The 25,999-nt window shown below is 36.8% G+C and overlaps 1 protein-coding gene and 1 pseudogene across 3 annotated transcripts in view; one reads left to right on the forward strand and one right to left on the reverse strand.

Annotated features, from left to right (window-relative positions):
* Positions 1 to 25,999, reverse strand: part of NAALADL2 (N-acetylated alpha-linked acidic dipeptidase like 2) — a 1,353,396-nt gene that overhangs the window by 63,201 nt on the left and 1,264,196 nt on the right. For all 3 annotated transcript variants that reach the window (XM_043594881.1, XM_043594879.1, XM_043594880.1), the window contains one exon: positions 2,966 to 3,059. In XM_043594881.1, coding sequence (XP_043450816.1) covers positions 2,966 to 3,059 — 94 coding nt within the window. The remainder of the gene's footprint in view (positions 1 to 2,965; positions 3,060 to 25,999) is intronic.
* LOC122492224 overlaps positions 10,139 to 25,999 on the forward strand; it is a 92,698-nt pseudogene continuing 76,837 nt past the window's right edge.

Here is a 25,999-nt window from a genome sequence, read left to right on the forward strand (position 1 = left end):
AAACAAGATGGCTGGTTGTCAAGGGGTAAAATTACACCGTTGAAAATGCAATTGGGTTTCAGAGACCTTCATACGTAAACTTTTTGCAGTAGGGAGAAACAAAATTTTATAGTTTAGCCTTGAAGGTCACTTTTTTGTAATAACTGTGATTGAGAACTTAAGACTAATCACTGCTAGTTGTCATAACAAAATAAAAATATATATAAACAATTAAAGTTTGTACTAAGCAGTAAAATTAGATGTCATTTAACGTGTAGCACATTACCCTATTTTACAAATAAGGTTATAACTAAAGTAGTTAAAATAGAACAGTTACATCAAATTGCCCACAATTTAGCAAACATTCGAATGGTCTTTCATTTTAATACAGAACAAATAATTTTGAATCATGATGACTAAAAGATAAAAATGTATAGCTTAAAGGTGACAAATTGCATCACTTTGATCAAATATTTATACTCAGGTCATAACAAAAGAATTTTATTCCTATATATCTATGTTCTTGACACATTTTGTTTTGTTTTGTTTTGTGTTTTTACTATGGGTATATCTTAAGTCTGGCCCACATTTTTCTGAGTGAAAGTAGCAAGGAAACCCAAGGAGTCTCACATCAAAAGAAACAAAACTCAAAAAAAAACAATAACCAAAGAAAAAGTTCTTTACCTATAGCAGAAGCAGACCAATATACCAGCAAGAAGCCAAAATACTCCTGGCTCATCTGACTGAGCAACTTGATTTTGGGAGCTGTTCATCTAGACTTGGTAGCATCAGGCTGCAGTGGAAATCTTTGCAGAATAACTGTAGCTTCCCCCCAACCCCGTTGTACTGACATGCTTCAGATATAACTATTAAAGAAAGGATTATTAACCTGACCTATTTTCAGAATATTTTCTGTACCCTCTTCCTTTAACCTAAAACCTGGCTCTTCCATAATGATACTGCTTCGGCCCCAGCCCTCCTAGGTGTGGTTCCTTTTCTCTTACGCTTTGTACCACTAGCCCTAGAAAAACACTAGGAGGTATCACTGCTCATTCTTTGAAGATTTTGGCTCCTGGTTTAGTCACTTCCTCTTACAAGAATACTTCGATCTGAATTCTTGGCAATTTCAATACCCACATACTCTAGACTCTCCTTTCCTTAGCCTCTTTTCTTCTGGTGATTGCTTATCCCACTTCCATGGTCATGTCTTCTCCTGAACGCTGTCCTTACCAATATCTGAACTCTTTGTATGATCACATTTTTAATAATCCCATTTGCTGGCCAGCAGCAAATGAGTCTTTTTAGCTCACTCAATTCTTTGATCTCACCATGAAGTAGTATTTATTGATCCTCCTTCCATTTTGTTCCCCCTCCTTTCTTTCATTTCTTCATTTTTATTCCATACCCAGTTTAGATACTTTGATCCACCCTCACGAGTGCTCCTGTGCACATACTCTCAGTTTTAACTTATCTAGGTCATTGTCCCTCTCTCATTAGAGCTCTAGCCTGATTAAATCCAACTATGTCAGTTCTATATCTGAATCACCAACTGAAGGCTGAATAATTGTACTGACTTATCTCATGAAAAATATATTATTTCTTGGGACATCTGGATGGCTCAGTTAGTTAAGCGTCTGATTCTTGATTTTGCCTCAGGTCATGATCTCATGGTTCGTGAGATCGAGCCCTGTCTCAGGCTCTGTGCTGGCAGTGAGAAACCTCTCTCTCTCTCCCTCTCTCTCTGCCCTTGCTCTTCTTACGTGTGTGCATGCATGCACTCTCTCTCAAAAATAAACGAATATATATATATATGTGTATATATATTTCTCCTGAGCTCCAATGCTGCCCAAAATATAGGCATACCTCATTTTATTGTACTTTGTTTTACTGATTTTCACAGATACTACATTTCTTAAAATTGAAGGTTTGTGGCAACTCTGCATCAAGCAAATCTAAGATAGAAACTTGACAAAAGTGGAAAAGATGGAAACTATATAGAGACCAGCCTAAATATACCAAAAACAGAGCAATCTGAGGCTACTTCATATGGGAACAAATAACCCTAAAAGCTCAAGTGCTTTTAGGGTTTTACAGCCAATATAATAAAAGTCATAAGAATCACTGAGGGAGGAAAAATTGTGTCATAGTATTCTTCAGGTTAAGAAGCAATCCCAGTAGTCAAAATTAAAAAAAAAAAAGGAATTAAATTTTTCAGAAACTTGAAATATTTGGCTATTAAGAATAAATCATTTTCTAAGAAAGAAAAAGAATAATCCATTTTGTAAGGATTACTGCTTAGGTACTTAGATAAAATAGTGAATTTTGTATTGAGAAGTTTATGTCTAAAAATCACACATAAATATCTGTCAATAAGATGTGCGACTCAAAAAGGAGGAGGATGTATTCTTTAATTACAATACTGCCCTTTGTATTTGGTTAATAAAGAAAAATTATAAGCCTTGTTGAAAGATTTGTATGTAGATAAAGGGGAAATGAAGGTAATTATTAGAATTCTGCAGTAAGAGATCTATTCAAACATGAAGGGATTGAAATAGAAATTATGGAGATAATTCTCTTCTTGTCACCCTTAATCTAGGATGAGCCAACACTTTAGTGAAATGAAATGGGGCCCATACTTCAGAAATTAATCCCAAAGATTGATTTGGGTTGGCTTGATTTGGATTGATTTTGATTTGAATTTTATTTGAATTGATTGAATTTTAGATACAAACTTACTTACCTACTTATTTATTTATTTGGGAAAATACCTAAACTATATTTTTGCCATGCGGAAAATGGTAACAGAAGTTTGAAATTACAAATCTCATATTTCCTCTAAGCCCTTCTCATGATAATCCTCTCTAAGAAGGGAGTCACTGCATTGCCATAGCTAATAATATAGCATATATTTTTATCCATTGCTTGTTAAAAATTAGTTGAACCATCTTTCACTTGCTAAAATTACTGTAATTCAAAGAAAGATTACCTTTAAGACTGTTTTGAACTTCTATAGCTATATCAAGAGCATTAAAGGGCAGAACTGGTTCATTGGCAATTTGCAAAATCACTTCTCCCGAGAGCTGAAAGAAAAAAAAAGATGGTAGCATTCAGTTTGAAGGGTTTTTGATTTGTTTGTTTTTCATTACTTCATGCATTCTTATATAACCACAGTAGTAAAACACATAGGGGAAAATATACTTTTATAAGATATCTTTTCCTTTTAAACTCTTTTTTCTTTTCTTTTCTATAAAAAAAGAAAAAAAACCCTCATGGTATTTTTCATGTCTCAAAATAGTATGAAGGAATATAAAATTTTCCTCCTTTTTAAGCTAAAATATTAAGAAATATTGCCTTAATTGAAGAACTTGTAATATTTAAACTTAAAAAAAATTCCTTATAAAGCAGTCCAGAAAGTCACACAATAAAACAAACAATAAAGAGAAATAAAACTGAAAATCAATATTTGGTTATGAGACTAAGTAAAACTCCAAATAAAATTAATGATCCATTTATTTCATTTAAAATATAATTTAGCCTGAACAAACTGATGGTTACCAGAGGGGAGATCGTTGGGGGTGGGGGGGAATGGGTGAAATAGATGATGGGGATTAAAGAATGCACTTGTTCTGATGAGCACCAGATGTTGTATGTAAGTATCGACTCACTAAATTGTACACCTGAAACTAATATTACAGTGTTGGTTAACTAACTGAAATTTAAATACAAACTAAGAAAAGAATAAAATGCAGTGCTGTTTTCATTTGGAACTAGAAAAATACATAATTTAGTCTAAAAAATTCCATTGAAATCTTAATTATTGTTTTCCTTAATGCTTTATTTGATTTCTAATTACTTTCCCAAAATGTATCAAAACCAGTATCATGTATATATCTCTGAGGTCAATGTTTAAGTTGAGTTAAAATAATTGTAATGGCGTCCCCAAAACTCATACCTGGAATTTTCATACATGCACATCGCCCTTCTCCCTGCACCCGCATCATATTCCAAAACTATGTTTGGACACCAACACATGTACTACAGCTGAACTAGCATCTGCTTCATAGACTGAACAAGTCAAATGCATTCATATACATCTCAAAGGAACTTAGGGCTGGCTGCAAATGCCATTGTTACTCTCCCTCTCTCTAAACTGATATTGAATATTTACCTAGGCTTAACAAATGTCCCTACATCTCTAATAACCCTGAATCTTTCACACAGGGAAATGTGGCTGTGTTGATGTTATTAACGTACTATGAAATGTTGTTAGTAAATGAAAATATTGTCTTGTGAAATTACACGGGGGAAAATAGCACACTAACTTGAGACATTATAGAACACGTAAAAGAGACAACTTACAAGAAAGATATGATGTTAGATATTCAAATCTACATATCCAACAAGGGTCAAATTCCATTTAATATTTTAAAGTTATAATTCCCAGTTGTTTGTACAATTCATATCATGATAAAAATACAATTCAATTTTATCTTCTCCTAAATACTTGGAGAAATACATCTCTTAGAAATAAAGAGGGAGAAGAAACACTTTTGATGTCCTCTTATTTCTTTGAGATATTTTTCTCCCAAATGTAGCCACCACTTATTCCCAATGCCTAAGGTTTATTTGCAGAGTTTTATCCCCAGCATGGTGATCACGAAAATCCTGGGAAACTGCCTACTCTGATTACGCTGTTTTTCAGGGGAAAAGCTTTATCTGCAGTAGGTGGATATGACTTCTGTCTCCATTCCGCCTCACTACATCCAAATCATGTAAGAAATGCTGATATTTGGAAATAAATTATTTGTAAAAAGGAATTTTTAAAAAAGATTAAGAAGCATTATAGTTCCTTTTTTCAATTTGCACTGGATAATAGAAACTACAGAACAGACATGTTTTGTTTACAGTTTTGGAATCTGGAAACCACACATCATAAAAGATTAAAATGAAAGAAGGTGGAGGGAGGAGAAAGGCAACTTCACTTTTTGCTGCTGGAGAAAGTTGTTTTGTTCTATTTTAAGAGTCATTTGGCAACTCAAACCACTGGAATATAAGCCAGCCACTTTGCTATTTGTCTCAAAAAGAACCTGACAACAAATACTGGGACTTTCTAAGGCACCTGGTTCATGATAGAATGTTTGGACTAAGTTGGGTTTATTTGCAGCTTCATAAGCAAGAGGGAGATTTGCGTAGGTCTTGCCATGAAGAAGAGATAAGTCAGACTCACACTCTTCTCATCCACTCTTTTTCAAGCAAGCCAAGGCAACATTCCCTTATATTTATATAAGGCCCCATTCTTTCCAAAGTGCTTTACACCTAAATATCTCATTCGATTATCTTGACAAACCTAGAGGCAAGTAGTGGGTAAATTAACCTTTTGTTAAAAAGGTAAGTGTATATAAGCCTTACTGTGTTCTAGTCCATGATGGTGATATAGGAGGATCCTGAATTTACCTCCTCCCATGGACACTGAATCTATAGCTACATGCTAAAACAATTCCCTCTTGAAACAAAAACAAAAACAAAAACATCTAATTGAGTGATTCCTACATATCAGGTGAATGAGAAAAAAAAACCACTTTGAAATGTATAAGAAAGGCTGAGACACACTCTGACCATAAACACTACCACATCACACTAACATACAATTGGGAAAAACCTCATAACTCCCAATTTCTCCCTGAGGAGAAAAGGGTTTGGATCCAACATGAAGTGCTCTAACTTTTAAGACCTCCACCTGAAGCACAGGCACCCAAAACACCTAGCCCTAAAAGCCAATGAGACTAGGGTCCACAAAACCTACAAACCTATAGCAAACAAAGAAACAGCTTTTAAGGTGCTTGAGAGGACTTGTGAGTCCCCAGGGCTCACTGAAGAGGTAGCAAGCCCAAAATGCCTATATCCCAGTCATCCACTGAAAGAGGTCTATTAACTTATCTTAAAAGCAACAGCCCAAGAGTCAGGCTTCTAATTTAACACACATCTAAGGGCCAACTGCAATTCTCTGGAGATTGAGGAGGCTGGCAGGTGCCATTTTTGCATTCTCTCTCTGCCCTGCTCCAGGTCACCAGTGTCTCCCTGAAAGGAGCTTGAGCACATGTCTGGTGCCCAGTTTTTGTGGCTGCCTCCCAGAAGAGGCACCCTTGATTGCCTGGCTCTGATGGCCAGTGGGGCTTGACTTTTCAAGTTTGAATTCCCATAGGACTGTAGCAAACAAAGCAACACTTCTTAATCAGCTATCTCCTTAGGGCTCAGTGCAAAAAAGTGCAGAGAGAAATGCCAATCTCCCAGTCTTTCCTTGAAAGAGGACTATCTGCATACTTTAAAACTGCTGCCTGAGGGGTAGGCCTCTAATACAACATGCATCTAGGGACAGACAGATCTTCCCCAAAGAACAGGGAAGCCAATAGACTTGATCTGAGCATTCTTCCTGTAGCCTGACAACAGCAATATCCTCCTGGAAGGAGTTTATATACATATATGGCACCCCAGCTTTTGCAGCTGCCACCCAGGGGAAATACTCCTTGATGGCCTGGCTATGGAGGCAAGTGGAGCTTGCATTCACAAGTTTCACAGGACTGTAGCCAACAAAGAAGGACTTCTTAACTGGCTATCCCTTTAGGGTTCAACACTAGGAAGACTATGGAAATGCCTGTCTTCTAGTCTTTCCTTGAAAGAGGTTTATTTGCATACTTTAAAAAGTTGCTGCCTGATGGTCTTGCTTCCAATTAGCCTGCATCTAGTTGCTGACTGAGATTCTCCCTTTTGGGACACTCACAGGTCTTGGCACATGCTCACTCAACTGCTGTAAGCCAAATCACAAAGGTTTAAGCAACAAGCAAGAGCTAAGGCCAGGCTGAACAATACAGTTTGCCTCCTATGTGAGACCATTCCATCAAAAATGAGAATGGCAGTTGTTTTATCTAGTGCACAGGAAGAAACACAGGGAGTGAAGAAAAGTGAAGAAACAGGGAAATATTCTCCAAATAAAAGAAAAGATAAAACTCCAGGAATAGACTTTAATGAAACGGAGATATGTGATCTACCTGATAAAAAGCTCAAAATAATGGTCATAAATTTGCTCACCAAGATAAGGAGAACAATGCACAAAAAGTGAGAATTTCAATAAAAATAAATGAAATATTGAAAAAGTATAGAACAAAAATCATAGAATTGAAGAATACAATAACTGACCTGAAAAATTCAATAGAGGGGTTCAACAGCAGACTAGAATAACCAGAAAAAAGGATTAGCAAACTCAAAGATGCAAATTCCTACCATCAGGAGTATAAATAGAAAAAAAAAGAATAAAAAAGAGTGTAGGAAGCTTAAGAGATATCATCAAACAGGTCAATACTCACATTATAGAGGTCCCAGGAGGAGAAAAGAAAGAGAAAGGGGGCAGAAAGTTTTATATATATATTTTTTAATTTGAGTATAGTTGACACACAATGCTACATTAGTTTTAGGTGTACAGCATAGTGATTCAACAACTCTATAACCTTACCCTATGCTCACAAGTGTAGCTACCATCTCTCACCATACAACACTATTGCAACATCACTGACTATATTCCCTACACTGTGCCTTTTATTACTGTGACTTATTAATTCTGTAACTAGAATCCTGTATCTCCCACTCCCCTTCACCCATTTTGTCCATTATCCCAATTCCCTTCTCTCTGGTAACCAGTTTGTTCTCTGTATTTATAGGTATGATTCTGCTTTTGTTTGTTTATTCATTTGTTTTATTTTTTTAGATTCCAGATATGAGTGAAATCATAAGTAGTAGAAAGCTTATTTAAAGAAAAAATGGCTGAAAACTTCCCTAGCCTATAAGATCCAAATAAGACAAATCCAAAGAGAACCACACCAAAACACATTATAATTAAATTTTCAAAAGTTACAAACAAGAAGAGAATCTTAAAAGAAACAAATGAAAAACAACTTGTTCCATATAAGAGAACCTCCATAAGACCATCAGTACATTTTTCTGTAGAAACTTGGCAGGCCCTGAAAGACTGGGATAATATATTCAAAGTGCTAAAAACAAAACAAAACAAAACAAAACAACAAAAACAAAAAAGCCAACCGAGAATACTCTGCCCAGCAAATTAGTACTTCAGAATTGGAGAGATAAAGAGTTTTTCACACAAGCAAAAGCTGAAGAAGTTCACCCCCACTAGACCGGTTTTACAAGAAATGTTGAAAGGAACTCTTTAATCTGAAACAAAAGGATGATAATTAGTAATAGTAAAACATGAAAGGCTACATTTCACCAATAAAGATAAATATGTAGTTAAATCCAGAATACTCTAATTTTTAATGGTGGTGGGTAAATCACATAAATCAAGTATGAACCAAAAGACAAAAATATTAAAAATAACTACGTTAAGTTTTTAATGTATATACAAGGTAAAGATGAAATTGGGCATCAAAAACATAATATGTAAGGGGTGTGGAAGTTAAAAGTATCAAGCTTTAGTATGCATTTGAATTTAAGTTGTATTCAGGTTAAAATAGATTACTATAAATATAAGATGCTTTATATACATTTCATGGTAACAACAAAGGAAAAACCTATAAGAGATACACAAAATTAAAGATAGCAACTGAAGCATACCACTAGAGAAAATCATTAAATCATAAAGGAAGAAAGCAAAAGAAAAAGAAACAAAAGAACTATAAAACAACCAGAAAATAATTAACAAAATGGCAATAATAAGTCTATGCCTATCAATAAGTACTTTAAATGTAAATTGACTAGGGACACCTGGGTGGCTCAGTCATTTAAGTGTCTGACTCTTGGTTTCAGCTCATGTCATGGTCTCCTGGTTCCTGAAACTGGCTCTTCCCTGACAGTGTAGAGCTTGCTTATTCTTCTTTCTCTCCTTTCTCTTTACCCCTTCCTCTCTCTCTCTCTCTCTCTCTCTCTCTCAAGATAAATAAGTAAACATTTAAAAACATAAATGTAAATGGGCTAAATTCTCCAATGAAAAGACATAGAGTGGGTTAATGGATAAAAACACAAGACCCAGCTCTCTGTTGCTCACAATACATTCACTTCAGCTTTAGAAACACACCCAGCCTGTAAATTAATGAAGAGAAAATAATAAGTTTCATGTAAATGGAAACCCAAAGACAGCAGAGGCAGCTTAACTTATATAAAAATAGAGATGGTAACAGGAGACAAAGAAAGTCATTATATAATGATAAAGGAGTCAATCCAACAAGAGGATATAAAATTTGTAAATATTTATGCATTCAACACTGGAGCATCTAAATATATAAAGCAGGGACACCTGGGTGGCTCACTTGGTTAATCATCTCACTCTTGATTTTGGCTCAGATCATGATCCCAGAGTCATGGGATTGAGTCCTACATTGGGCTCTGCACTGAGCATGGAACCTGCTTGGGATTCTCTCTCTTATTCTCTTTCTCTTTCTCTTTCTCTTTCTCTTTCTCTTTCTCTTTCTCTTTCTCTCTCTTCTCTTTCTCTTTCTCTTTCTCTGTCTCTCTCTCTCTCTCTCTCCCCCTCTCCCCTGCTTACATGCTTTCTCTCTCTCTCAAATAACAAAATAAAATAAAATAAAATAAAATAAAATAAAATAAAATAAAAAAGCAAATGTTAACAGACCTGAAGAGAGAAAATAGATAGCAGCAATACAGTAACAGTAGGGGGTTTTAATATCCCTTTCAACAATGGATAGCTCACCCAGACATAAAATCCCTAATGAAACATTGGACTTAAACTAGACATTAGACCAGATGGACCTCACAGATATTTACAGAACATTCCATCCAATAGTAGCAGAATATATATTCTTCTCAAGTGCATATGAAACATTAGCCACCAAAAATGTCTTAATTCAAGAAGATCAAAGTCATATCCAGCATCTTTTCTGATCACAATTGTATGAAACTAGAAATCAATGTCAAGATGAAAACTAAAATTCATAAATATGTTGAGATTTGGGGTGGCAAATTATCTCATTGGCTCAGGTGGCTGAAGTGCATGACATTGACAATTGCATGATCCTTGACAGCAAGAGCTGTATGGGGCCCTGAATGGCTGCAAGGGCTATTGGGCTTTTCAAAGGCAAGGGAATAGGGCATATGGTGGTGGTAGCCAGAGCCGGTGGTGTGCACATTTGTGGCTATGGAGCTGGCTGCAGGTGCCTGCATAGTGGCAGGGGCCAGCTGCAGGCACACACACACATTGGCAAGGGTGCTGGCCAGCAGCAGGGCCTGGGGCCAACTTTGGGTACATGAGCAGCTGCAGGACCTGGGCAATCAGTGCGTACCCAGGTGGCTGCAGGGGCTAGTTGCAGGCCAATGCACTTTGGAGGCTCTGGTAACAGGAGTCAGTGTCAGCAGCACTCAGGTGTACTACAAGGGCTATTTGCAAGTGCCTGCAGCAGTAGAGGACTGTGACAGGGGTCAGGACTGGCTTCAGATACAGAAGCAACTATGGAGGGTTTGGCTGTCAGTGTGTACTCATGTGGCTGCAGAGGCTAGCCATAGGTGCACACACACTAACGGCTGGTCATACAAATTGGAACCAGCTGTGTGCACATGCATAACTACAGAGGGACTAGTTGCTGGTACACAGAGGTGCAGGCCAGGGATAGGAGTAGGGTCAGGTCCTTTGTGTAGCTATAAAAGGTTAGGGCATCTGGTCATTCATTCTGCTCTATTTTGCTTGCAGTGAGAACTCTTTCTGGCTAGGCAGTTCTCTCTTGGCACTGAGCAGTGCTGGCCTAGGTGACAGGATGTTGCAGGCAAAATGAAGTCGTTCTTCCTACTCTTTTTGTGTGGTTATTCACAGGTTATTTTGCTCTGCTATTTTGTTGAAACTCCTTAGGTGGGCTCCTGAGATCTCCCAGAGCTATTTTCATTCTTGGACAGCTGTGTAATTTTTCTTTGTGGGAAGATGGGTGCCTGGATCTCCTGGTCTGTCATCTTGGTGACAACACACCCCTGAGCTATCTGAAATGCTATTTAATAACTTTACAATCACACAATCTTATTAAGACCCTTATGTCCTTCTTTCTCAACTCTTCCCAGACCACTCTACCCCTGAGCAAAGGATAAAGAAAGAATGCATTGGAACAACAACAAAGTTGTTTTATAGTAGTAAAAGTCTTTAAAAAAAATAAAGGATTATTATATAGAAAGATTAATTAATGAACCCACACTGCAAAGACCTTCTTCTCTCAGTAGGTAATATTGCTATTTCTAGAGTTATTGGTTTCATTGGTATCAGGCAAAATTAAATTGTTGAAAGATAATAATTACTAATCCAGCCTTCTTCTAGATTTTAAGGGTAATAAAGGCAAATCATATTTTGACATATAAAAGTTTCTCTCTTCAACCTAAAATAATTTTAGGTATTTAAAGGTTTAGAAGACTGCTTTTAGAAATTTTACAGGAAAATAAACATATAAACACACACACATGTAATTTTGGGTTAAACTTTGTAATAATATGTTGCTTTATTGCCTTGCAGAGAGGTATTTTGATACTCTCTGATTTTAGCAAAAATTTTTCCCTTATTCACCTGTCTAAAGGGAAAAAAAAGATATTTATTTATAAAACTGAAAATATTTTATTTACAAAACTGAAAATATTCCTATCTATGGTAGGAATATTCCCCCCCTCAATTATTTTATTTCATTGACAAAGATGATGACTGTATTTGTAATGATTGCTTTGAATGAATTTATTTAATTTATTAACATTGGAAAAAATAGATTTATTAAAGCAATACCAATACCATAGTTCTATAATGTATTTTTTTTTAGTTACAGGTAGAGATGTTCAGTAAATATGTTATTTGTTCTATGTTTATAATTCCAAATTACAACAACCATGGTTTATGCCTTATACTTAAGCTGTAAGTTCAACTATCATTGTGGGATTGTTTTTATGTCCTTGGTCAGGCTTAGGGTGCAATATAGACCCACTCTAGAAGGTAGTGCTGTGAGATAATTATAACACCTATTTTATAGGTTAGTGTGAGAAAGAAATTGAGAGACTGAGTTGCTATGGCATGGTGTGACATATGACAAATAGTAGATGAATCATGAACCATCTCACTAGTATATATTGAGTTTTTTATTGCGTGATCATCGCTGTACTACTGGGAGAAAAGAGAAATATAAGACTTACTTTCCTGATAGAGACAAGTTATTTCACTTTCACAAAATTGGAAAAGAAGTTAACAGTTGAAAATTTAGTAAACATGAATCTTTTGTTTCCTAGAAAGCACCATTTTCTTTTTTTTTTTTTTTAAATTTTTTTTTCAACGTTTATTTATTTTGGGGACAGAGAGAGGCAGAGCATGAACGGGGAAGGGGCAGAGAGAGAGGGAGACACAGAATCGGAAACAGGCTCCAGGCTCTGAGCCATCAGCCCAGAGCCCGACGCGGGGCTCGAACTCACAGACCGCGAGATCGTGACCTGGCTGAAGTCGGACGCTTAACTGACTGTGCCACCCAGGCGCCCCGAAAGCACCATTTTCTATTCCACTTTAAACCATACCATGGGATTCTGCCACATGTACATATTTTGGGCTCAAGATACTCGAGTGTAAAAGGGGCTAGATATTCCAGAAGAAGGTAATAAAATGAGCAAAAACCTTGAGACAGAAAGAAACACAGATTTTTAGAAAAACTTGAAGAGACCAGTATAACTGCAGTAGAGTTCTTGGTTAGTGGAAGTAAGTTTGCATGCGGGGTATAGGGCAAGGAGTCAGAAAACCCTAAAACTCAACTAAGGTATATGGCCATGATTCAGTGATCTGTAGGGAGTCCTTCTCCATTCCCTTAATGCTCAAACCAGAAGCATTGTCTAATAAATTATGGTCCGGTGAAAGTCGTCATAACATGATTTTGTGGTGTATGGTGCTATTATGTTCATCCTGAAGTGACCTGACTCTGATTTATGCCACTTTATAGTAGAAAACCCCCAACTTAGCAACAGACACTTTGTGAATAACAAACCTCGGACAGCCAGCTATGGACAAGGAGATTCAAAAATCTCCCTGGAGGTGAGCAGAGCAAGAAACAGCCTTTCAGTCCTCAGGATTACTTCCCAAAACTGATGTCAGCAGAAGAAAGAAAGCAAGGATGTACTCCTGACATACCCAGACAATTTTGCCAGCAAAAGGAGAAATTAAATGGTGCTACATGATATTGGCACAATCTATGGATACCCCTAACATGCTAAATTTCAGTTTCAAGATTTTTATTACCTGTCATCTGAAATACTCCACAAACTCCCTAATTTATCTAAATGTCTGCCTCTAACCCAAGTCTCCCCATTATAGAGAGAGCTATGCATCTCTTTATTCAAAATATATTCTTATGCACCCCCAAACAGACCTGCTGTTTTCCTTAGCTAGGAAAGTTGATGGTATGCAACCCTCTACTCAAAAACCTATGATCTGCCAAGTCTATTTATAGAAAACAATTACTTGAAAATAAAACTGTCTTAGAAAATCAAGGACTTCTATATATTGCCCACAACTATCAAAGTATACCACTTCAGACCAAACTCACAACACAGAAACCAGTGCACAAAACTTCCATGCCACAACTGTTCCCTTGGTGCTAACAGAGACAGTCGTGTTAAGAGTTGACATGTGATAGTCCACACTCAGTCACCTTTGAAGGGAGCTCCAGTTTTTGAAGGTTGGTTTTAGGGCTTCTTTCTGTGGAGAGGTTTTGATAAGATATTTAGGAGGTCTGGGGACCCCTGGGTGGCTCAGTTGGTTAAGCATCTGACTCTGGCTCACGTCATGATCACAGTTGGTGAGTTCAAGCTCCACATCGGGCTCTGTGCTGACAGCTCAGAGCCTGGAGCCTGCTTTGAATTCTGTGTCTCCCTCTCTCTCTCTTTGCCCCTCCCCCACTCACACTCTGCGTCTCTCTGTCTCTCAAAAAATAAACATTACAAAAAAATTTTTTAAAGGATGTTTAGGAGGTCAGGCCAAAGACCTGTGTTTACTGTTCTGTACACATACTCATGAAGTTCAACAGTAGTAGGAGAGAGGGATAGGAAAGTTGCTGTGGCATTCCTAAGCTTCCAAAAAAGAAACGTTTCAAAATTCCACCCTTTCCTTCTTAAGATTTCAAAGACATTAAAATAGTTTGATGAAGTGAGGTCATCTCAAATGAAGTTACCTGGTAGCAAAGGATTTCAAAAATCATTGAAGAATTCCAAAAGCTACTGGGAGGGAAATTCATTTTAAGGAGGAGAAGGATTTTAACCAGGGAAAATATATGGTATATTTGGTTCCTAAAACTTGAGGCTATTATTAGGAACTCCCTGTGACAGATCCTGTCTGGATCATGGGCCTTGGACAGAGAAAGTATGTGTGAACTTAAAGACCTATGATAAGCAAACAGTGGTAAAACTTGGGAACCCAGCATCATGCAGTGGGATGCCCATAGATACATACTGCTGGAGGAGAGATAATCCTTTTCTCTCCAGTACCCTGAGAAACTGCTATTTCAGTCATCACCTTGCCCCCTACAACTACTAAGGGCTGAGCATGAATTCTGGGACATCTAGTTTGAGGGCTGGCCTGTGCTTTCACTACAGAATGTCCGCACCTGAAGATCATGCAAAAACTCTTTGCATCCCTGGGGACAATGAGGGCAAATTGATGGACTGTGGCATAAAGAGAAGGTGGCATAAACAGGGTATGTCTCCACAGTAATTTAATTTGATTATTAAATAGATGGGCAATTTTTTTTTTTTGACACACACTAACTACCTGCAAATGCCAGGACATTAAAGAACTAGGAAGACAACCTCTGCTAGCAAGGAAGTGATTGGCTAGGAATACAAACTCCCTAATTCTAATTTTTTTTAATGTTTACTTATTTTTGAGAGAGATTGAGACAGAGTGTGAGCAGGGGAGGGGCAGACAGAGAGGGAGATACAGAATCTGAAGCAGGCTCCAAGGCTCTGAGCTATCAGCACAGAGCCCGATGTGGGGCTCAAACCCACAGGCTGGGGGATCATGACCTGAGCCGAAGTCAGATGCTTAAGCAAGTGAGCCACATGGGTGCCCCACAAACTCCCTAATTCTAATCCTCCTTTCCAGCCTTTGCTCCTGCTGTAAGCCTTATCTCCTCTCTAGGTTCTCAACCTAAACTCTGACCGCACTACCCAGAATTTTCCATGAGCCATACTTGGGGTTCTCTCAGAAATAGACTGTGAGACAAAACCTGAGTACAAGTGGTTCACTGACATATGAGGTAGAAGAATGAGAGGCAAGACAGAGAAGACAGCCAATAGAAGGCATTTTATTAAGTCAGCAGTCACCATGTGTGATTGGAATGTAACCCCACTGGGGAAAACCCGAAGGCCAGAATAAAATGGGTTCCTCAGAATTTTCTAAGGTTGCTTCATGGAGGTATTAAATCTTTAGCTCTTCTGGACTCTTGTACACTGGCAGGTCTCCCTGGCAAACTTCAGGAAGAGATGGAAATGTGTTGCTAAAATAGAACGCTTCCTTTCTTTGCCTAGACCACAGAAGTATCTGATAAAAGTTTTTTTCCCCCCAATGGTAAAATATCTTTCCTTTTTTAGTGAATGTCATCACTCATCTGTTATTAAATTATAGCAGTAAAAATATATTTACAGATTAATTTGGAAATGATCAAGTCTGTTTGCTGGGAGCTTTGGTAATTCTTTTTTAGTACATATAGTCATAATTTTGACTTTGTACTACAGTTGTATCTTCTGCTAGCATATTGTTGTTAGAGGAAAAAACCCAGTTAGTATTTCTTAGCACATTGGAGAAAGACACTTTAAGATACCAACTTTTCTATCATGTTTATTAGTTATTTGCATTGAACTACATATATGCTCATTGACAAATTAAAAATTAAGCATCTTTATTATATTTCACTAACTTCAGCCCAATGTCAACAATAATAATAACTGCAATAGCAACTAAACATTTATGAGCTTTTGCCGTATGCCAGGCATTTTTCTAAATTTTTCCCATGAGTTAATCCATTCACTTCTTACAATAGTCTTATTTTATTTTGCAGATGAGAAAACAGAAGTACTGCTCAGTGAAGTAACTCTCCCAGAGCCACTTAGGTAGTACATGCTATTCTGAGACTTAAGGCCAGGCATTCTGGCTGCAGAATCTGGACTCTTATACTAAATTGCATCTTTTTCTTTCCTTTCCAGTCCCTCTCCTAATTTTAACAAATCAGGAATGGCCACAGAGACAACATTTACCAAATCTGCATGTATGATTCTAAAGAATAATTAAGGGCTAATTACACCTATCAGGCACATTTACTATCAAGATGGCAAGTGGTCCTATCAGGAATTATAATTTTTATACAGAAACTAGAAAAATGAATGTAGAGATTCATGAAGCAAAGAAATTCTCCGAAATGCCGAGTAAATCAATTATTTTTATCATTTTTATTACAATAAACATCATTGATTAAATCTAAAATACACCTGGAAAAGTGGAGGTAATCAAGTGGGAGGGTCAGCTGGTCTGCATAATGATTGATATTTATCTATCTTAGGATAGATATCTATCTTAGGAGGCCATAGACTATTATTACTCCAAGTTTAAGTTCTTTGAACAAGGTTCAGGGAAAATACTTAAAAACTAATATGAATACTTGCCAAATGGTTATCAGTGATCACCCATCCATCAATATCCATATTGCTTAAGGGAATTTCTAATATAAAATACATATTTAGAGGGCACTGGCTATGTGTCAGAGACTGTGTTAGGTACTGGGAATTTCCAGGCTGCTCATATGAGAGGAAACAGATATTGACTATAATTATTAAATGGTTAAATGAGAGTGATGTGAAAGGATATATGTGAAGGATATATGCGATGTGAAAGGAGTCCTACTGCATCTGAGAGGATTAGGAAAGGCTTCCTTGGAAAAACTTCTGTGGGGAAATCACTGTGTTAGGCTGTCTATCATACAAGAAAAAAATCAGAAACAGATTTGGTACAAAGCACATCATTTTACATGAGTGCACCTAAGGTTGCTTAGTTGGACTTACACATCTTTAGACAACAATAAAATTAAAATGTTAAAAATGTGTGTTATTATTTATCTTACATGTGTTTCATGACAGTATCTTCTAAAGGAAAAGGTGTATCTTTGAGTAGACATAGTTCCCCCTAACTGCCCTCATATCACAACCAGAACAGAAATCAAGTTCTCTGTTGTTGCAGAAACCACTATAGCTTTGATGTGGCACAAAGAAGGTAGAGGTTGTTTATTTTTAAAAGGGTAATTGTGCATTTATTCAATCGTGTACTTGGTAAATTATCCAGAGTAATTAATCATAGAGAGAAAGATTAGAGAATTGATTAAGCAGAGTTTGTAATAATGCTAGAGAAAACACATCAAATATACATAATGCAATGAAACAGAAGAGGCCAGTGATTTCCTATTTATAGTGTTTTTAGAAACTGCATTTTCAGACCACGAGGCTAGATTTCTGTACACGCAAAATAATGTGGCTTTAGTTTGCTCTTTAAGAAATTGATAGAACAGTGCTTTATTAAAGCATAAAGATAACATTTATTCTTAACACCCAGTCATAAAACAAAGTATATTTTGGTTATAATGGATTCAAGCACATATGAAGTCAATTATTTAGTTATTTGACATATAAAGTCAAATATTTAGTCAATTATGTAGATCAATATTAGCATTTTGATATAAATTGTTAATGTAATTATTTCCTTCCTTATGTCCCCGTTGAAAAACCAACAAAAAATAAAGTTCTCTTCTACTATAAGTTTGAACATCTGATAAAATTTTGTTTCTCTAAAAATATTTTCAGAATATTGTTCCATTTTTTACAAAAATACTAATATGGAAAAGTGATGACATCATGTTTCTATATTATGGATGCAGTAAAGGCAATGGTGGTGGGTAGAGATATGAGAATGAAAATAAATAAACAGATTGTTCTTTTGAACTTGCTACATCTCTCTAGAGATACTTTCATAATGGCCAAACTATATGTGACCCTTACTGTAGGCAATTATACTGTTAATGCAGTTCTTTTCTGGCTGTAAATGCACTAAATGTTTTTTTAGACTGCATCCTACAGAGAGTTGAAAATTTAAAAATAGTAAAAGAAACACAATGGCTTTAGATTCTTTGATGTGTGATTATATTCATGACAAGTTTCTTACATCAACCAACCTTCTCTAAACTAGATGCTACTGCTCACTTGAATGCAAAAATATATATGCAAATAAGGAAGCACACAAACAAACACACTTATCCAGCTCTAGATTTTTCATGAGTTCTCTTTTCTTCTTTGCATGTTGCTGATGCAGAGGACTGTTACAGCTTCTTCCTTCTCAAACATCCCAGGATGTCCCACAGAATAACACAGACCAAAGAATTCAGAATTTTTTTTAAACATTATCATTCACCAGTTAATCAGTACAACATGATCCTTAATGTTATAATCAATTTTAGAACACTTTATCTTAGAGATATTTATTTTGAAGAAGTACTTGTAAAGCACCTACAATTCAAGATTCCTGGGATAAATGCTAAAAATGTGAAGCAGTTCTTACAATTAAGGGGCTTATAGGTTGGAATCCAAGATATTAGCAAAGGAAAACAAAGAATGTATGAAATGGTGCATCCAAAGGATCAAATTAGTAAGAAAACAGTGGTCACTATGGACAGCAATAGTCCCAGAATACTTCTTATAGATTTTACTTCTGTTGGACTATAAAAAAGGATAGTCTAAGGAGGTGGTAAGAGTTGAGGGTAGTCCTTTCAGCAAGATGGGCAGGCATTTTTTTTAATGTTTATTTACTTTTGAGAGAGAGAGCATGAGCCAGGGAGGGGCAGAGAGAGAGAGGGGGGACAGAGGATCCGAAGCAGGCTCTGCACTGACAGCAGTAAGCTGGATGTGGGGCTTAAACTCACTAACCATAAGATCATGACCTGAGCCAAAGTTGGACACTTAAACGATTGACCCACCCAGGTACCCTGAGCAGGCAGGTTTAAGTTAAGATTCCAACCACTGGGTAAATCAGTTTTGAGTGGAAGAAAGATTTTTTTAAAGGAGAAAAGAAAGATGAAGTTAGAGAAGTAAACTATATTGTGAGAGATCTCTTTCCTTGTCAACAAGTTCCTTATTAAATGAGAAAATATTCCATTTAAATTGAGAGGTCTTAACAAAAAAAACTTTTAGAAGAACACTATGTAATTATTATAAATTAACTTAGAAAAAGACATGCTATTCTATGTAATGGGCCAAAGAAAGTCTGATCTGGAAGAGTAAAGGTAAGGTTTTCATTCCTGCATTTCATTTGGTAATTGGTAATTTGTGTGTCCATATCACCATCATCAAAAATTATAATGTCTGAATGCAAGTTGCTGAAAACACAACAGCTTACAGTTTATAATGTATATTTAGATATAGTTCCACTTCTGTAGCCCTTGGTTTCCTTATTTGTAAAACCTACTTTCTAAAAAAAAATTTTTTAGATTTATTTATTTTTGAAAGAGAGAGAGCACAAGCAGGGGAGGGGCAGAGAGAGAGGGAGACACAGAATCCAAAGCAGGCTCCAGGCTCTGAGCTGTCAGCACAGAACCCGACATGTGGGGCTCAAACTCACAAACCAGGAGATCATGACCGGAGCCGAAGTGGACGCTTGACTGACTGAGCCACCCAGGCGCCCCAAAACCTTACTTTCTAAAACCCCATCACAACATTCTCTTGAATTTTTAACATGTGGTTGGTTATTAAGGGGTATTGAGAATGTTGAGGGACTCAATCTAATAACAAAAGTTGGGGGCTGGCTTAATGTGACACTTTTTTTTGGACCCTGAACTGGATTTTACCAATTGCCATATTTTGCTATGACAAACTCCATGTTTTGTAGGCAACTAATTTCTATGGATTCTGTGCACTGAGAAGTCTCTTCTACAAGTGGGAGGATTGTAGAAAGGCCAAGGCTTAGCAGAGCCTAACCCTAATTGCTGACCGAAAAGTGGAGAGAGATATCTTTGCACAGGCTTCAGGAATCCTGCTTTCTTTGCTTTTTGCAATTTGTGTGATCCCAATATTTTTAGTTTCTCAGAGAAAATAGGAATATTCTACTATCCACTGTATACAAAGTGTCTTCTCACTCTTCGAAAAAGAAAAACTAGTCCAATAAATAGGTGATATGGTAAATTTATGGTTTTCACACATTCCAAAGAAGAATATAGGAAGGAGCAAGTATTCATTGAAAATCTACTATGTGCCAGACCTTTCATTAGAACTGTGGGGGTGCCTGGGTGGCTCAGTTGGTTAAGCTCCTGACTGTTGATTTCAGCTCAAGTCACTATCTCACAGTCTGTGGGATGGAGCCCTGCCCGGGCTCTGTGCTGACAGAAAGGAGCCTGCTTCAGATTCTCTCTCCCTCTCTCTCTGCACCTCCCCTGCTCATGATACATCTCTCTTCCTCTCCCTCTCTGAAAATAAATGATTTTATTTGATCCTACTAACAAACCTGCCAGATTTCATTGAATCCTACCATCAAATTCTGCCAACAGACATTAAGCAATGATGACAATAATCGGAGCAAGGTAGATTGGAGCAAGGTTGTGAAGCATCTAGTAAGTTACTGTAAGGAATTTGGACTCTGTATTGCAGAGCAGAATATCTCAGTATCTGGTCCCTGTTCTATCTGCATCAGAAGTGCTGGTGAAACATTTTAAAATAAAAATTCTCAAACGTGACTCCACCCCATCACACAGGTGAGCATGGCGGGCACACACACACACACACACACACACTTTCCTCAGTCAAATCGCATAGAGACTCAAATTCACCATTGTAAAGTAACCACTCCTGGGGTACCTGGGTGGCTTAGTGAGTTAAATGATTGACTTCAGCTCAGGTCATGATCTCCAGGTTCTTTTATTTTTTAATGTTTATTTTATTTTTGAGAGTGAGAGAGAGCAAGGAGGGGAGGGGCAGAGAGCCAGTGAGACAGAGGATCTGAAGCAGGCTCTGCACTAACAGCATAGAACCCCATGCGGGGCTCCAACCCGAAAACGGTGAGATCATGACCTGAGCCAAAGTTGGATGCTCCACCAACTGAGCCACCCAGGTGCCACATGATCTCTGGGTTCTTGAGTCCAGGCCCCACATCAGACTCTTTGTTGTCAGCTTGGAGGCCACTTTGGATCCTCTGTCCCCCTCTCTCTGCCCCTCTCCCATTCACACACACACACACACACACACACACACACAAACACACTTTCTCTCTCTCTCTCCCTCTCTCAAAAAAAAATGAGCGTTAAAAAATGTTTTAAAAAATAAATAAAATAAGCACCCCTAATGATTCTCAGGTGGCGGATGGATCAGACTTTGAGAATCAGCACAGAAGATTCTAATAAAGGATGTTTGTGTGGGGAACTGCCATAAGATTTATATATTTCTATAAGTATATATTTCATAATGTTATCAACCTTTCGTATGTATTTAAAATTTAAGTATGAATAAGATGTCATAATTGTTTTATGGCAAAGTACATACATAAATAAGGGAGTGCATAAGAAGACATTCAGCCTGAGAACAAAGCAATTATGGCAATACCAAAAGGTTTATCAACACATTCAGGTAATTATTAACAATGGAAAAATGTATTATGTAATAAAAATATAGGTCTCTTCACTTAAAATACCAATTACTTATTGGAAAACAGGATCAGAAAAGGCTACACTTATTGTGCCTGTTTTATTTTCCATTTCATATATGATAAGTTACTAACAATATATCATTTTTAAAGGGGACAGGGTATCCAGTACCCCCATTCAACTTATTTAGAAGATTGGGGATACAAACTGGGTCATGCTGTAATGAACTTTCTCATATATTTAGGCAGATTAAAAAGTGCCTGCGTTTTATTATCTCAGATCTGTATTTGCCATTCATGTAATAAACAAGAGAGTTTTATTTTTTCTCATTTCTTAATGGAAAAAAATTAATTGCTGGGCAATATACCCTTGTGAAATACATAATTTATATATACATTTATAAGTAACAAAACTAATCCCCAAAGGTCAAACATTTTACATAAATTCATGGAGCAGCAAATGATGAAAGAAATCTTGGCTGTCTGATCTTATCACCTCAATTTGCAGATAAGGAAATAGGGGCTGAAAATTGAAATGATTTGCCTAATATCACACAGCTGTTTTGAGGCAAAACTAAAACTGGGATTAAGATCTTACAACTCTTAATGTATTGGATTTTACACAGTAAAATGCTAGAAATAGAACACAAATTGTGCATGTTTGTGTGTGTGTGTGTGTGTGTGTGTGTGTGTGAGAGAGAGAGAGAGAGAGAGAGAGAGAGAGAGAGAGAGAGAGACAGAGACAGAGACAGAGGGACAGAGAAAGAGAGAGTAAAATATAAGATGGGAAATTTGGTAAACACACCATATACACTAAAAGTACACAAATGGTAGTGGACATGAAATTTGGCCTGTGTGTTATCATGGCATATCCATTACAAGGCATTTAAATAGTCTCCCAGTTCTATTCTCTCCCAATTCCTCTGGAAGTAACTCAGTATTCTTCAGGGACCCACATCTATCTTCCAGGTATGTTCTCCTATCTAGTTACCCTACCTCCCATCCTACTTCTTGTCCTATTCTAATTTATCCTCAGTTTTTCCATGTCTTCAGGTCATTTTTGATCTATCACATTCTGAAAAACTGTGTTAAAATTCTGTATTATGATTGTGGATGTATTGATTCATTTGTAAAGTTTTATTTTATTCCCCCAATTTTTATTTTGTATATGTGTGTTGGTTGGTGCCCATATCCAAAATTGCTATATCTTCCTGATTAATTATTCCTTTTAACCTTATGGTATTATCCCCTAGGTAGATAACCCTCTAAATTTGAGCTTTGCCTTAATGTCTATTTTGTCTAATGTTGATGATCCTACATTGGTTTTCTTTGTTTAGTAGTTGTCTGATATACCTTCTTTTTTATTTATTTTCTTTCAGGTTTTTGTTCTCATAAGATTTTGTATTACTTGAAATTAGTACATGTTGCACTTCTTTTTTTTTTTGTTCATCACTCACCCTCCCCTCCCTCCCACCCCCCATCAACCCTCAGTTTGTTCTCAGTTTTTAAGAGTCTCTTATGCTTTGGCTCTCTCCCACTCTAACCTCCTTTCATTTTTTTTCCTTCCCCTCCCCCATGGGTTTCTGTTAAGTTTCTCAGGATCCACCTAGAGACATACCGCACTTCTTAAAATTCAAAAATCCAGCCTGACAAATTGTCCTTCAACTGATTTAGCCTATTTATACTTACTATAACTACAGATATATTTGCATTTGTTCTATTACTTCCTATTGTGTTTTCTAGACAATGAACTCTCTCTTTGCTTCCTTTTTCTCTTTTTTGAAGCTCATCTTAGTCCTTTTTCTCTTTTTTGAAGGCCATCTTTGTTCTCTTTTTCATCCCCTCTTTCTCTATTAAAACCTGGCTTCCCATGGCACTCCCAAACAGCCAGCATCCTAGAGGCCTAAGAAACTGTAGGCTTCAGGCTCACTTTGAGCCACTCTCCCTCTCACTTTTACTTTCCAGGACATTCTAAGGTCTTTCCTGCCTTTAAGAATTTCCATATACTTTTCCCACCAATGGCAGGGCTCTACTTACGATTCTTTTCAGAGCTGACTCCTTTGCATCCTTTAATCACAGCTGAATTCTAAGCTTCTTTGTCAAGCTTCCATGTGGACTTCAGGGAAGTAGGATCCTCTCTACCTCCTTGGCATTTTTCTCCCTTAGAGCTCTATGTTTATTACTTTCATAGAGCTTTTATTAGTATATGTTTATATTTACTTGTTTGTTTTCTTGTCACCTTCTATTATTTTTTCTACTCCATTATCTTAGCTCACCATTTATTAAATATAAGTTCTTTGAAGTCAGCTAGCTGTGTACTTAATACTCAGTACCTACCACAGGTCATTCTTCATAATAGGTGTTAAATGAACATATTTTTAAATGTTTATTTATTTTTGAGAGAGAGAGACAGAGACAGAGACAGAGACAGAGCATGAGTGGGGAAGTGTCAGAGAGAGAGGGAGACACAGAATCTGAAGCAGGCTCCAGGCTCTGAACTGTCAGCACAGAGCCTGATGCAGGGCTGGAACTCACTATCTGTGAGATCGTGACCTGAGCTGAAGTTGGACGCTTAACTGACTAAGTCACCCAGGTGCCCCTAACATCTCTTGAAAAAATAATATGTAAAGCTAGTCACATCTATATTTTTAAATATTTGAGTGTCTGTCATATGCTCATTTATTGAATGTTTGAACTCCTCAACATTCCTTGATCGATTATTACCAGATTGCAAAGGCTTTGGGAAACTACATAAAAGCATCTAGTAAGAGTATTTGTGATGTCTATGCAAAATAAAACTCAAAGTATATTACAGTGATAATTTTGGCACTTACATTACATATATTTACCAGTTAGAGGTAGCTCAAGGAACGAATGTGAGGTTTTGATGACACTACTATGGCATTAGGCATTTTAAACATCACCTAAAGAGAGTCCACACAATAGAGTAAAATGAACACTGGGGTAGCAGGCAGTGAAAATGGATTTTAACCTCGACTCTGTCATAGTGACAGAGTCTGTTATGTACCTGCAAAACTGCTTCTCCAGGCCTTGCTTCACTTACTATATGAGGGTTGATGCAAGAGTAACTTATATAATGCAAAACAAATGACTTATTTATGCTTAAAGCATTATAGCTATTGACAATGGTATAAAGAATATTGGGAAAAATGTAACCTTTCTTAAATATTTGTACTTACTTTTAATGTGAATAGATAATTTAGGAAAGAGAAAATACTGATTCTTTTAAAGCCTGATTTGAACAGAATGTCAAACTTGTTTAGAAATTCCTTTATTAATTATTAAATAACATCATAAATACTTCATTTCTAAAATGTTAAACTCTTCCTCAAAAAAAATCCTTATATTAGAAGCCATGGAACTATGTTAAATATATATTAGCAGCCAATTCCATATACACACAATCATACTGTTTGCATTTCAGGACAGTAGAAGACATTTTGCAGAATTAATGGAGTTAGCTATTTCTAAATAATAAAAATGCATGAATTATATCACAAACTACCATGAATATTTCATTCTTTTCTTCTAAACAAAAACAATGAATTGAGTTTAAAACTGTTGATGAAAAATAAGTGTTGGGTGGGCAAGTCAAAACTTGCAAAGCTGTCTCACTCGAAATTGTTGTAGCCTTTAACTACCAAGCATTTTACCAATTTACAATAACATTGTGATTACTTATCTATGAATCTTAATTTTATGATTACTTCCTTACAGGAAATCTAACAATTCAGACTTTGCATATGAAAATGAAACCAATGTTTGACTCCTAATTTCAGACTGTAGGAGGAATAAAATCACACATTGTGTTTGAATTGCTTTCCTATTAAATAACAGCAACTACTAGAGCATTTAGATTAAGATAACAGATTCAGGGACTTTATTAATTACCTCACGAGCTAGAGTTATGGACTAGGTTATGCTGCAGTAATAAATTAACGCCAAGAATCTCAGTAGTTTAACATAACATTGGTCACTGGGGTTTCTACACCATGATCATTTGGGACTTGAGGGTACATTGGAATCCACCATAGGAAACACTGTTTCTTGTGGCAGCTGAGGTGAACTACTGGAGGACCATTCACTGAGCTTAAGTGCTGTGGCTCAGAACTGCTGTACTCCATAGCACATCAGTTAGAACTAGTCCCAATACCCCCAACTAACTAAAAATGGCCTGTGAATATGAAAAAGCACATGGACATATGATAAATGGTTGTACCAGGCAGACCAGCTATGTTAATCATCAGCTCTGCCCATATTAGATAACTTTCAACAAATTGCATGACCTCTATTCAAGTTCCAACATGGTCATGGATGACTAGA

Source organism: Prionailurus bengalensis, chromosome C2 (genome assembly GCF_016509475.1).
Source record: "Prionailurus bengalensis isolate Pbe53 chromosome C2, Fcat_Pben_1.1_paternal_pri, whole genome shotgun sequence".
NCBI classification, from domain to species: Eukaryota; Metazoa; Chordata; class Mammalia; order Carnivora; family Felidae; genus Prionailurus; species Prionailurus bengalensis.